This window comes from Cryptotermes secundus, unplaced genomic scaffold (genome assembly GCF_002891405.2).
Source record: "Cryptotermes secundus unplaced genomic scaffold, Csec_1.0 scaffold423, whole genome shotgun sequence".
Taxonomy (NCBI): Eukaryota; Metazoa; Arthropoda; class Insecta; order Blattodea; family Kalotermitidae; genus Cryptotermes; species Cryptotermes secundus.
The window spans coordinates 1,618,297-1,633,556 of NW_019731985.1; the positions used below are offsets into that span (position 1 = coordinate 1,618,297).

General features: G+C 37.6%; 1 protein-coding gene across 6 annotated transcripts in view; it reads left to right on the forward strand.

Annotated features, from left to right (window-relative positions):
* LOC111867436 (parafibromin) overlaps positions 1-14,665 on the forward strand; it is a 48,773-nt gene extending 34,108 nt beyond the window's left edge. For 5 of the 6 annotated variants that reach the window (XM_023857302.2, XM_023857303.2, XM_023857299.2 and 2 more), the window contains 2 exons: positions 1,003-1,144; positions 14,510-14,665. In XM_023857302.2, coding sequence (XP_023713070.1) covers positions 1,003-1,144; positions 14,510-14,594 — 227 coding nt within the window. In that variant the 3' untranslated portion in view covers positions 14,595-14,665. Of the gene's footprint in view, positions 1-1,002; positions 1,145-2,241; positions 2,282-14,509 lie in introns of all 6 variants that reach the window. The other variant, XM_033752690.1, reaches the window with a different exon arrangement.
* The last annotated feature ends 595 nt before the right edge of the window (positions 14,666-15,260 follow it).

Genomic DNA, 15,260 nt, shown 5'->3' on the forward strand with positions numbered 1-15,260 from the left:
ACACAGCGCCAGGCAACAAGGGTGCTTATTACGTGGCCGTTTTCTGTACTGTCCGATCGAGGCTACATGAGGAGCAGCGAAGGCTATTCACAGTTAGTCCTCGAGCTACCTCCGAGTTAGTTCTGAGTTAGCCAGCAACCAATCAGTTGTATTGTGGCATTTGGAGTGTAGTATTTGTGATACTGCAGATAGTAGTAGTTCTAAAACTGTCAATTGTGTGATTGTAAGTGCGAATGTGAAATAACATTCGCTATATCAAATATGGTGTGAAGTTATTTGTCGCATTATACGCCCAATACGCGACAATATATATAGTAGGATCGCTGATATTAATACAGTATATTTACAGAATCTCCCTAATCAAGTTACATAGGAGGCACAAGATCGGCCACCTTGAAGAGAGATGACAGGATTTATTGACACGAACCGTATGGTTTATGTATTTTAATTTTTAACAAAGTTTTTAAAACTTTAAAACAACTTTAAATATTTCTATAACCAGAAAGGCTGTTGTGAGTGATAGATGGAACATTGTGTACTTGGACATTACATGTGTATTTGATATGACAATTGTTGTGATAGTGGTTTCTAAAAAGTGTTTGGTGCCTCTGAAGATGATTCAAATGGATCGAAACATGTAAGGCAAGTGAATCAGCAAGTGAGAAAACTGAAATAGTCACATTGGACAGACTTGTTTTTTGTAATTGTCACGGTAATGAACCTTCGGGTTCCATAAAATGCTGGGAAATTCTTGAGTAGTTGCAGATTTCGCTTCTCCTCAAGAAGGGCTCAGCTCCATGAGTAAGTAAGTAAATTCCAAGATAAGAATTATTTAAATTTATGATGTGCATATTATTCTGAAGTACTTCACGAGTCATTTGTGGTGAAGTAACAGAATTCTTTATTGTGTGCGTTTCTGCTTCCTTAAACTCCATATCAGTAATGCAGCTAGTGTCATCTACAAAAATTGATGAGACTTTTCTATGCTCTATTCTCTTTCAGTCTGTGCATTTCATGTCAAATATGATGAGATGAAGTTGGATGCTAATGTGAGTGGTTGGGCTGTACATATTATTGAAGTCTCTCGTACAAAACGCCATTTGGATTATGCAGCATTGATGACCTTTTGGGAGAGACTGGATAGGTGAGTGGGAAGTTTTATAGTATGCTTGAATTTGTACAGTAATTTTAATAATGGAAAGGTTTGTTCACATGAATCATACTATAATCATAATGATAAATGTTAAAGAATCACAAAGACTTCTCACAGAGATACTGGGTTTTCAGACTTTATCCATCGTCCGGAATCTAAATAACTAAGAAAAAACACGTTTCTGAAACTGGATCTGTTTCCATCCTCAGGTAAGGGAAGACACCTATTCTGTTGGGTCCCTTAGAAAGAGCTAGCCTCAATCACTGGACAGCCAATGTCACAAAACACTAAGGCTATAAACACCTGAGACCAGGCTAAGTCCATGAGAGCTAACGGGAAAAGTATACACTAAAAATTGTTCCAAGCATGCACATGCATGGAACAAGGTAGATTGGGAGTCAGAAAATCCAGCATCTCTGTGTGTTATACACCATCGTCAGAGCCCTATAGTATCTATAAAGACTTCTGCTCTTTTAAATGAACTTTTCAATAACTATATGTGTAGGTTTGTATGAGTAGAGTATGTTTATAGTATGTTCCACATCTACATTCTCTTTGATCCGTTCAAAATTGCAAGTAATAACTCTCCTCACATCATGCAGTCAGTTTGGCATTACTGAATAATATGTAAAACAAGAAAGACATATGTAGTCACTTCAAATTTTATTTGTAACAGATTGGAACTCAATACTGTAGGTCATCACCTGTTCTCAATGTTGTGAAGATTTTCTGGTGTTTGTATCAGTATTCGTATATTCCATCCAACTGAAGTAGAGACAGAGTTCACAATGATTTATGTGAGGAAGATTATGATAGGGGAATTGAGCAATCATGGAAGAATTTTCTTTCATTCATCTGGTGTCACTGAGGAAATGATGTATTTTAGGGTATCCAGTCTGAGATTTGATCAGAGGACTTTAAAATCTTATGTCACATGTGTAATACAAATACATCACTTTGAACGACACATATTCGGAGCGGATATTTTAACATATATTTCAGGAAATGTTATATCTCAGAAGAAACAATCATCCTGTCTCTTAAAAGTCTGAAGGAAGTTACCTGATTTGCTTTATCCATTTTTTCAGATACATGATCCACAACAAACCACACCTGAGGTTCTAAATTGTAAGATATTTCACATTACACTCGAGTGTTTTTTTAAATATAATTATAATAGGACTGTGAGTATTGTGTAATTATATTGTAGCGTGTTTGGGTATGTCAAGCTACAAATAACTTTACGCCATATTAAATATAGTGAATCTTTATTGTAATTCGCTCACACTTACACACTTTACAACCATTGGCACTTGCAGTATGACAATTACTGCTCACACAATTTTGCGGCCAGTACATCTGTATCTCCATCTATCTTCAGTGGCAGCTTCCTGAAGACTAACTTCTTTGGCGACTAATTCCAAACTGACTTCTTTATCTCTCGGCGTCTATCCCGAGACTGACTTCTTTATCTCTCAGCGTCTATCCCGAGACTGACCGTCTCTTGTCGAAGCTGGGCTTTTATAACGTCGGCGGTTGCTATGCACTGAACCTTCTGTTGTCTATCACTGGGGAAATGCTGCTTTGTTGATTCCATGATTCCTACTCAACGACCCATTGTTGGGATTACAATACCGCTGTTGTTACTTCCTGTGCAACGGTCTGTTCTAGCGTTTCCATGGAAGTAGCTCTTCTGGATTCCAAACATGTGACAATATTATTATTAAAAAAACACTCTTCCCAGGATTTAGCACAGGGTACTATCTGTTATGCACGTTTATATATTTCAATAAACTGACTTAGCATAAACGTTTATTTCTTTCATTCCATAAGAAAATACTGCAGTTCTGAAGTAATTTATACATTTAATCTGGGTGGGGGGATGCTGTAGCGCAGTTGCTTGAGGCACTATGAGTTCCACTAGCGAACCAGCGTGAGCAGGTGCAACAGACTCAGTCCAGTCAAGTAAACCCAACTGTATAAGAGTAGAAAGAGAAGTGAGAACCTGCTCTGGCCTGTTACCTGCTGGCTCACGTCCCCAGACCCTTCCCCACCCCCCTGTCTACCAATTCCCCATGTAGCCCCTCTCACTTCTCTTCCTACTCTTATACAGTTGAGTTTACTCAACTGGACTCAGTCTATTGCACCTGCTCATGCTGGTTTGCTCGCATATTTCTTCTTGTCTTCTACTACCCTGAAGATGGAGGCGATATGTTCCTCCAAAACGTCGGTTAACACAATATCTACATGATGCCACATCCAGAAGACTGCTTTCTTCAATAACTTATTAATTAGCCTCTTACAAAATTGAATATAATATTTTACTACAACTGAAAAGGGAATCCAATTTGTACACATTAATCACAATTCCTGGTTTGCAGGGATGTCTATATTGTTAACTTAAAGTAAAACTGCCTAAGCACCATGCCATGAAAGCATGTTTGGGGAGAGCAGGTAAAATGCCAGATACTCATAACCTCAACTCGTAATGTGGGTGAGTGGCCATTTTCATGGTCTTGTGCAATGAGCCTCTGGTAACCATTATAAGAAGCCAGTATTGTGATGAAGATGAAAATCGGTCTCAAATTGGATTATCGAGCCTATAGGAAGTCACTTACTGAGGTGTCCCACCTCACATAGCATTGTGTGAAGAATGTTTAATAAATTAATACCAAGTCCCAGAAGAAATTGTGTAAAAGTAAAATTATATTAACAATATCTTTTAATAGTTCAGCCTGAGTGCTGGTCTTGTAATTGATTCAGAAGAATGCTCAGAGATAAATCAGCGTGGCCCTGGCTGTTTCAGGACTAGACTGAGTTCCAGTGTTACAATATTTGATTGAGAACAGTTTCTCTTTCAATTGTTCACTTATGTAGTGATACCTAACGTCTATGTGCTTAGTTAGTTAGTTATTGGAGAGGGTGGGTTTCCTCATGCACTTAGACCAGTATTGGTCCATTGTGCTTCCCTCTATGATATTCTACCAGTCTCTATACCCTACCGATATTGGTGCATACCATCAGTCCTGCCGAGCCAGCGAGTTCGGCCTCCACTGGCTTGGTGGTGTCTCTAATGCTTCCCCCATCTATCAGAGGCATTAGAGACTACTGTTGGGCGGGAAACGTCCTTGAATTTGGCTCAGTGACCTCCTTTGGAGATACGAGGTTCTTTTACATGCCGTAAAGCTACGGCACGGGACACACGGCTTAAAGTCCCTCCCGGACGACTTGTTCCATGAATTTTTCCGCCCTTAAAAATTCGACGACCTCAACCGGGTTTTGAACCCGCGTACCACGAGTCATGAGGTGGGAACGTTACCTCTAGACTACGGAGGCCGCTACATCTATGTGCTTACTCCTACGCATTACTTTTCCAGATTCTATTAGCTTGATTGCACTCTGATTGTCGGCACACAGTTCAGCTTCCACCCTTTTTCCTGTCAACTCCTCTATCAACGTTTTTAGATATTTCAGTTCTTTACAGCACTCAGCTGCTGCAAAAGGGTCCTTTTGTTGGCATCCCCTCACAACCAGTCTGGCTTTGTGTCTTCCATCATCCTTTATTTTGAAAACCCATTTACTGGTCAGAATTTTCTTGGCCATTGCTTTCTCTCTGTTTACATATATCCAAGTTTTCTTTTGGTAGAGCGAATCCTTTTCCTCTTTAATGGCTTTCTTCCACTTCTCGCTGTCTTCGCTCTCCATGCACTCGCCATATGTATAGGTGAGCATACCCTCCTTTTGACTCCCTGTGTGATAGTCTCGGTACTTTGGGTGCATTTGAATGTTTCTTCTTGGTCTCAATTCATATCCATGTTCATCTTGTCTGTTGTTTTTCCTTCCATTATCCTTGTGGTCAGCATTTTCATTTTCTTCATCCTCTTCAGTATCTGTTGGTTCTTCTTCATTGTTGTCAGCTTCGGGCTCTTGCTGCATTTTGCTATCTTCCTGATCTGGAGTATTTGGCTTGTCTTCTGGATCCGTCACTTTTTCCATTTCCTTTTATTTGTTGTCACAGGTTTACTTGTGAATGTCACATCTCTGGAGACATGGGTCCTTTCAGTATTTGGATCCCATATTCTGTAGCCATTTGTGTTGTATCCAACGAATATTCCTTTCTTGCTATGACTGTCCAACTTTTTCAATGGTCCAAGAATTTTAGTGTACACTTCTGAACCAAAAATCTTCAATCCAGCCAGATCTGGTCTTTTACCATACCAATTTTCCACTGGCATTCCATTCACTGTCACTGTTGGACTTCTGTTTAGCAGGTATGCAAAAGTGGGTACAGCTTCACCCCACATTTTCTTACTTAAACCTGAGTAAAAAATCAATGCTCTTGCCTTTTCCACAATGGTACAGTTCATCCTTTCAGCAGTGCCGTGTAGCTGTGGCGAATATGGTGTAGTAAATTCCATTACTATCCCCTTGTTCGTACACCATTCTCTCAAGGTGTTGTTCTTATATTTCCCTCCATTGTTACATCTTCCATTTCCTTATATTTTCTTCGTCTCTTCCTAGGTCACTTAACAGGTCGCTGCCATCAACGATGTTTATCAGTTCTTTTGCACGCATCAGAATCTTGATTTCAAAATCCCACATTGGAAATGAGTTGGCGTCCTTCAGTTTTGGCAGATGAGTTACCTCTTCTGTCTTGTGTTTGCCATTTTTTCATTATTCTTCTTCTGCCTTGTCCTCTTTTTTTTTTTAGTTTTTGAACAAATCTGAGCCCATAACCTGTTGATTTTCTTTGTGTCATGCTTACATATCACTTGACAGCCATGTTGGATGAGAAGAAACTTTTTATTACAATACAAAACAAAAACAAATGAATATAGATCACTATTACCAACTTGAACATTTTTACATTACTAGATTCTCAACAATTAACACCCACTTTTCTTAAAAGCAGTTAACCATATGTTAGATGTTATGAATGGACTGTGAGTACGGACAACTGTGCGCAACAGTGCCTCTTACCATCTAATACAAACATGGTACCCATAGGCCAGTGCTGTGATAACATGCCTTCTTACCCACCATGCTCTCTCAGTACTGGTGACATCCATTTTGGTGGATTATTCAAATTTCATCTGAATATAGATGGCAGCATTAATGCTCTCTTGATATCATGGTGGCTGCATTGCCATGAGTTGCCTGGGGCTGATTTCAAAGATGAAACACACCTTCTGATTGGTCTCCAACAAACCTGGGATTATATGGAACTTTTCAACATCCAGTCATGACAATTAACAGTCACTTTTTGCTTCTCTGGTTTATGGTAGCTTTTATATAACCCAATACGTCATTTTCATTATCTGCAATATGTAAAGGATATTATTGTGGGAACATCCCACATTGGTGACCCCGACATGATTGGACACCGCAGACAACTCGCAAGCAGCAGCATCACTTCTCGCAAGGTGGGGGAGTGATGTGGGAACATCCCACATTGGTGACCCCGACGTGATTGGACACCGCAGACAACTCGGAAGCAGCAGCATCACTTCTCGCAGGGGGGGGGAGTGATGTGGGAACATCCCACATTGGTGACGCGGACGTGATTGGGAGCGTGTGTGGTGAAGATCATCAACGACTCCCACATTGGTGACCCTGACTGAACATGGAAACCGCAGACAGTTCCAGATTCTACAGTTCCCTATTGTTATTATCCGTCTGTGTATACTGTGCAGCTGCAATAAATCCTATAGGACAGTTCAACTAGTTGTTGTCTCTTCATACGACATTATTATTATTCTTATTATAATATGCTAGTTTACCTTCTTTATTCTCCCATATGCCCTCGTGACTATGTGTGTAGTTGTATTATTGATCAGTCTGTGTATGTAGATCATTTAGATATTATGAATGTTCAAGCGTGCCTAATCCTGCTTTTATAACATAACTGGGGGTATTTATGCAGACATGCATGCATACATACATACATACATACATACATACATACATACATACACAATGAAAATGATAACTACACCAACATGCTTAAGAACTACACGGTAACACACATAACACCCATGCCTCAAGAAATGCTGCGAAAATGAATCAAAACCAGGAGACCTCAAATATTGTTTGGACGAATGGATAGTGACCCCAAGAATGGCATTGAGATATTAATTTTTATTACTTTTATTGATTTTAAAAACACAGAAACTTTAATTGACGCTAGTAAGGAGTTGGTCTAAAGTAAATGCGGAGAAAACTAAGTACATGGTGCTGTCTTGTCTCCAAAATGCAGGACAAAATCATGACATGAAGAAAGGTAACAGATATTTTGAGAATGTGGCACAGTTCAGATATTTGGGAACAACTATAACAAATCAAAGCCTGATTCAGGTGGAAATTAAAAGCGGATTGAACTCAGCTTGCTATCATTCAATCTAGAACCTTTTGTCTTTTTGTCTGTCTGAAAATATAAAAATTATAATATACAAAACTATAATTTTGGGTGTGAAACTTGGTCTCTGACATTAAGTGATGAACATAGACTGAAGGTACTTCTTTTGGCTTATTTTGGACTTCACCCATCGTCCGGTATATAAAAAGACAAAAAACCACAACGTTTCGGAGACTGGATCTGTCTCCGTCTTCAGGTGTATAGGGAAGGTTTAACCTACTCAGTTGGGCCCCTTAGAAAGAGCTAGTCTCAATCACTGGACAAACNGGTGTTTGAGAACAGGGTGTTGAGAATATTTGGACTGAAGAGATGAAGTGACAGGAGGATGGAGAAAACTACATAATGAGGAACTTCATAACTTGTGCTCTTCTCCAAGTATAATTAGACTGATTAAGTCAAGGAGGATGAGATAGCCCATTGTCAGCAGAGAGGACTAGATAATGCACATAATGTGGTTTTAAGTCTTCTGCCACTCAGTCTTTCTGTCTGTGAGGTGTAGTGAAGAACATGACTGATCAGTCTCCTCTCCTCTCCTCTCCTCTCCTCTCCTCCACAGGGTAGTTGTTGATTCAAAATATGTGTTACCTGTATCTCCCATATCAATCTCCATCTTGCTTGTTTCTTCACTTCTTTGTTAATTACAGTTAGAGGTTATTCATTAGTAATTCTCTACAGTCAGTGATCCTAATTCTGGACCCTGGACAAGTTCCTCAGAGAGCATATTCTCCCTTACTTTTCTTACCATCTTGTGACAAGACCTTTTTGAGCGACCCCTGGCCCCACACTAAGAACATTTTCCATGTGCAAATAGACACATAACCATCTGTGTTCTCCAAATTCAGTAACTTACCTATGTTGTATGCTGATTTTCTTTGACTACCATACTGATTCTGAGAGTTTCTCTTCTCTTTATGTTGATATCTATAAAATGTATTGATAATTTCCAGGCAACATACCTGGATGTTAGCTCTGATTCCATAACAGTTAGTTGCATCAGCTACTGGTGGGAAGTTATCTTATATCCCCCAACATTTCCTGCATGGAATCTGAATTAACATAGTTTATAAACTGGATATTAAATGCTGAGAGTAGATATGTCCCAAAGTAAAAAATCAAAGCAAAATATCTCAACTTAAAAAAGTGTATGTATCCGTATAGTCATTTGTCAGACTTGCGATTACATGTCATGAGCACCCTTCTCTGGACATTAATATTTTGTTTAGGTTTATAATTTTGTAAAGAGAGTAAGTTCATTGTATGACCAATCTCAGGTCAACTGGGCCTGAAATATTAATGTCGGTTAGAAGCATCCCTTCCTATGAGCCTAAACAATCAGCTCTTCTTTAGTTCACTGGTGGCCTTTATTTCAGTAAAGACAGTTCTGGTATTAAAAAAAATGTTTGAAATAGAGGGATAAGATTTAATATCTGATTTATGTGGATTGAATTTTGTATTCTTGGAAGTCATTATAAATCTTTTACTTTCCTGCAATGATGACGATGACGACGATATTCAAGTGACATACTACTGAATTTGCAGTAATCATTAGTTACTAAAAATGTATCTTTTTGGTATGCAAATACAGTCCTTTAACAACCTTTCAGAATCTTGTAATCATTTTATAATATAAATTTATATCCTTAAACAACCCTTTTAAATCCCTTAAGTCATCCTGTCCTCTTTGCTACTTGTTTTATAGTCTCCAGATTTTGATATACATTTGAGAGTCTAAGGTTGCTGTATTTTAGGTAGTAGTATATTTGTTCTGTCCAGTAGTAGACAGAGATTCACATAGACTGCACATCTGTTTTTCATCCAGGCATTATCTTGACTACTGCTGTATTCATCAGTTAGCCACTCATCTACTTTGTCCTGATCCAGAACATTCTCTGCCTTCGTAAGCATGTTTAAAGACCCAAGTACCTACATACCATCTTATAACCCATGAATCACCAGCACATATATACTTAATATTATTATGTAGCCATTTGCCAATCATATGTATAACTCATGTTTACAAAAAATAACATTGACGTTCAGTTATTCAGTTATTCAGTATTGAGGGGGTGGGTTTACCCCATGCACCGCGACTGATTGTCTATTGTATGTCCCCCTTTTAATTTCTACTGTCTCCCGTCCCCTACCGGTACTGGTGCTCGCTATCAGCCCCTTTCTGCCAGCGAGGTTCCGATCCTCTACTGGCAGTAGTATCTAATAGTTAGTCCCTTTCTGTCAGAGAAGTCGCCCCTCCTCTGGCAAAGGTACCTAATACTTCCCCATCTACCGGAGGCATTGGAAACTACTTTGGGCAGGAAACTTTTTGGCCAAATTTAGCTCAGAGGTCTCCTAGAGACATGAGGTTCTTTTACGTGCCGTAAATCTACGACATGGGACCCACGGCTTAAAGTCCCTCTCGGAGGACTTGTTCCCTGAATTTTTCCGCCCTTAAAAATTCCATGACCTCCGCTGGGTTTGAACCCGCGTACCTTGAGTCATGAGGTGGGAATGTTACCCCTAGACTACGGAAGCCGCTTAACATTGACGTTAGTTGGATATATTATTTTGTTGCTATTATTGAAACCTTTCCTATAACCCAACATTCATCAACAAAACACTGAATTGAATTTGGATACCTTATTATGTAGCATTCTGCCAGTCTTCCTTCCACCAATTTTTCTTATGATGCATGGTTTACCTTCAAAATATTTAGTTTAATGCATTATTGTGTAGACTTTTGATGACCTCTCTTACAGTCCATGTTTCAAGAACCAAACATTGGCTTGTGTACATTACTGTATAGCCATTTGTCACTCTTTCTTATCACCCATGGTTCACCAACAAAACATTGATTTTGGTTTGGATACATTTGGATACATGTAAACATTTGTCACTCTACCCTATAATCCATTGTTCATCAGCAAAGCAGTAACATTAATATGACCACAAGTACATTAAGTCTGATTTGTTTCATTCTGGCCCATCACACTAACAATATCGTAAGAGGTTATAGAGTTCTGTCCAGTGTGACTAGTAAAGATTTTTCTTATTTCAATCCTTCATCCCTTACATTTTTCGGTTTTTCCAGACCATCCTCAGAAGGACATCAATACGATCAGAAACCACTATTACAATATGTGTTTTAATGCCAAGATATATACATACAATGGGTATAAAATCTAATGTTCTAACAACTACAGTGGTTGTCTTAATATGATAAAATATTTACAATTATTTTGTTAAAATTTTTATTGGAAATCATAAACCAAGGTTGTTCGTGTCCTTTTTTTTTATTATTATTATTATTTCTTCTCTTGAAGGAGGCCAAACGTGTACCACCTTGTAGTTCTGTTGTTTCTGAGAAGATGATTCTGCAAATATATTATGGGTATATTGTAATATTTCAGCAAACCCTATTTTGTTTTTATGTGAGATTTTGTTGTTTTTGTCCTACCTTTAATGTCATTCTTTAGGTGTTCGTGGTGTGCTGGGTTGTTATACTGTTCTAGGGTGTGTTGACCAACGTATTTATACTTGTGTCTATGACATTTGTATGGGCATGTATTGATGTATTACAATGTCGAACATGTTATGCTGGTTATCACTTTACCTTGTATGTTTTTGTTCTTCTATCAATTTATTGAGTGTATTAAAGTGATATATATGGAAGTTTTCTTTTATATTCATGATGCTCCTTTTTTGGCACTTTCAACCATTTCCGTGATTACTGTCATAGGTCTGTACTGGTGGCGTTTATTTAGTGTACGTTGGGCAAATGCTGATTCAACTTTGTTTAGACTTATTATATATTTCTTATGTGTTCCTTATACCTTGTTGTTAGATTTCTACCAGTTTGGCCGATGTATACTTTTTGACAGCTTTGGTAGGTTATTTTGTATCTCCCACTTTGTTCATAGGGGTTTGTTTCTCGTTTTTCATTTACAAGTTTACCAACAGTGTGAGTTGTTTTGAAGGCTATGTTTATATTGGTGTTTTTGAATAGTTTTGTGATTTTCTGTATGTAATTCCTGTATAGGTAAATGTGACCCATTCTTTTTCTTTTTTGGCTTTATTATCCAGATTATTTTTCTTCTGTTTGAATTTTTTTGTTCAATTGTTCAATTTATTTCTGTTCTGTAAATCCACATACAGGTAGACACCAAAGGACATGGAAGAAGTCAAATACAATATGGATACAATGACATCTGTACAATAACAGTCTAATTGAAAAATTAATAAGATTACAAATTACATAAATATAAGTTAAATGTACTTATGCATCACAATTTGAGCCTGTAAACAGGAACGGTGTCGATGAGTACATCGCTAATAAGTAATAAGATTATAAATATGTAGATACAAATTAATTATACTTGTGCATCACAATTTAAGCGTTTAGTCAAAAACTGTCAATGAGTACATCGTTAACGGTTATAAAATATGTAAGTAAAATTAAATAAAAGTAAAAGTAAGCAAGCAATATCCATTCATACATTCATAGGTCCCTATAAGGGAAACTTGTGAATACAGTAAAATACAGTCAAAAATGGCAAGCAGGATGACAACATAGATAAAAAAATATTCTTCCAATGAGTATAATTTAATTACTACTCGTAGTATACAATTATTTATCTCATTGGCCGTAATTTATTTATATATTCATTCATTCCTTCATTCACACTCATCAAGCCTTACTTGGCTGGTAAAAAAAAATAAACTGTGACAACAAAACAGATTACATGGCTTGCCTGTGTACAATTAGACAAACACTCAAACACATATTGTTCAGACAACCGCTATGCAATGTGTGTGACTTCAAGCATGCGTCAGTTATCACCAAACAACACTGCAACAATCAAGTATGAAGTATACTGCCATTCATTAAGCATGAAATGAACCAGGATCTTTAATCAATATTGTGGTTAAAATATTCCTTCGATGAGTAAAATGAATTTAGGAGTAGAAATCTTTTTAAAGCAAATTTAAATTGTTTAATATCATGAGCTACGTTCTCTATGCTATTTTCCTTTTTGGAATGCTGACAAATTGCATGTGGGATAGTGAAGTTTATTGTTGTGTCTTGTATTAATGCTATGAATTTGATAGTTAATTTTATATTCTCTGTTTTTTGCCATAAATAATAGGAGAGAAAATATATACTGTGATTGGAGGGACAAAATTATCAGTTATTCCCTACAAGAGTTCTTTTCCTAGAATTAGTGATGATTCTAATTGCCCTTTTCTGGAGCCTAAAAATAAAGAAACTTTGGGGAGACTTTCCACAGAAGATCAAACCATAAGTCATTACAGAATGAAAGTATGAGAAATAAATCATTCTCGTTTCCTGTGACATATAAGGCTTAATAGTCTTGATTGCATAACAGGTAGAGCTCAATTTACTCATGAGCCATGACAACATATTGTCAATAATTAATCCAAGAAATCTGGTATTGGTAGATTTTGGCAAGCTGATTGTTGCCATGGACAATGTTCATATCCATTGTCTGGTTATTCTTAGTTGTAAAATGTATAAAATAAATCTTATCAAGATTTAGTGTAAATAAATTGATTTCAAACCAGTCATTTATGCCTTTGATACTATGAGGAATATTGTTTTCATAATTTACAGGGCAGGAATTTTTTTTTTGTTGGTAGTGTTGTGGGGCTAAGTCCCTTGTACTATGGCCACTTCTGGCCTATTGTATCAGCCCCAGATGAGAGGTGATGGTGATTGTGGAGCAATTGGTGGAATGAAGATTGGCAGGGGAAACCGAAGTATTCGGAGAAAACATGCCCAAGCGCCACTTTGTCCACCACAAATCCCACTTGACCATACCCGGGATTGAACCAGGGCCGTCGTGGTGGGAAGCCAGCGACTAACCACTTCAGTTATGTCGCGGCCTTTGAATTCAGGGCAGCAATTAGTAATAATAATGCTAGTATCATCTGCAAAAAGGACAGGTTTAGATTTGCTGTTATAGTATTTGGCAAGTCAGTTATGTATAAAAGAAACAATAAAGGTCCCGAAATAGATCCCTGGGGAACGCTCTGGTATCTGTCCTTGAGGTAAGATCTTACCAATGCATTGGCCCTTCCAACTATCCCATAAAATTCCAGTTTAGATAGTAAAACATCAAAATTGACACAAACAGAAGCTCTCTTCAAGTCACAGAAAATGCCACCAACTAGTATCTTATTATTCAACGCAGTTAATATTTCATTAAGAAGTTTGTACGTGGGTTTTCCTATAGATGAATTGCTCCTAAAGCAATATTGTTCATTTACTAATGTGTTGTTGGTCATTATATGTTGGTTCAGTCCAATATATATAACCTTGTCCATAACTTTTGAGGATGATAGTAATGATATAGGTCTGTAGTTAGTCATATTAGTTCTGTCCCCATTTTTTAATAGTGGTATTATTTCAGAATATTTTGGCCGAGAGAGGAAAACACCAGTTGAGAGAACTCTATTGCAGATATGAGTTGGAGTAGAGTTTGTTATGTACGAGTAATTGTAGGATGTCTTCCTTCCTGTAATCATTATTTAGTGCTATATTAATAATAGTATTTAACTCTTTGTTTTTAGTGTTTTCTTTGAGGGGTAGTGTGAGAAATCTATGTATCCAATTTTTATGTGCTGCTACTTTTTGTTCTTTAGGTTGGCATGAGTTATTATTTATTGTTATATCTGTCATGGTTTTTCTGTATATTTCCATTTCTATTTGTCTGTGTTTGTTAATTAGATTTAAATTTAAGTAGGTTATTTGGTTCTTTACTTCCTCATATATTGTAAATTGCGTGCCTTTGTTGTTCATTGAAATGTTTGAGGAGGCTTTGGGGAGTTATTTTTGTTTGATTATGTTATGAAATTGTCATCTGCGTATCTATTATAGTGTATGATTTTTCATCTTCCAATAAATGTGTTATTCTGTTTTGTTCTAGATCTTGTAGAAGATTTCTGCCATTGTACATGATAATGGTGAGCCTATGGCTATGCCTGACCTTGGTTTCTAGAATTTTTCATTGAAAATATAATGAAAAGTTCTCGTTGGTGTCTCCACCTTATCATGGTGAGGGGGTTTGAGTATGCCAAGGACCCTGAAAGCTATACCGGCAGTAGCGTAGCTACTGGCAGGGCCTCCCTTGCTGGACAGGTCAAAGGGTAGGCATCAGATGAAGAGAGACACCAAAAACCAAAACTGGTGCCGGAAGCAGCGTCATCAGCAGTGTCATCAGCAGCGTCTTGAAGCACAGAGCAAATGATGCTCGAGATGGTTCAAGTTCGTATAGCAACAGGTGTGACCAGAGTGGTTTGAATGGCTGTTGTACTGCAATGTGGAAAGCAAATGGAAAAACTACGACATTATCACTTTTCCTGGATAGTCTCTTTCCAAAAAGAGAGATACCATGTATGCGAGAAAGGGGCAGATAGAAGTGACCAGAAGACGAGGAAGAAGACGTAAGAAGATGCTGGATGGTCTTGGGGACTGAAGAGGATATTTTTATTGTAAGGAGAAAGCTCTAGATCGTATTAAGTGGAGGAACTGTTTTGGAAGAGACTGTGGACCTGTCATCTGACAGATTACTGATGAATGAATGAATGAAAATAGTTTTGATTCAATATCATATTAAGTATGGACATGATTTCTTTTGTAATGCTTTTGTCCGTGTGGTTACCTTTGAATAATTTATT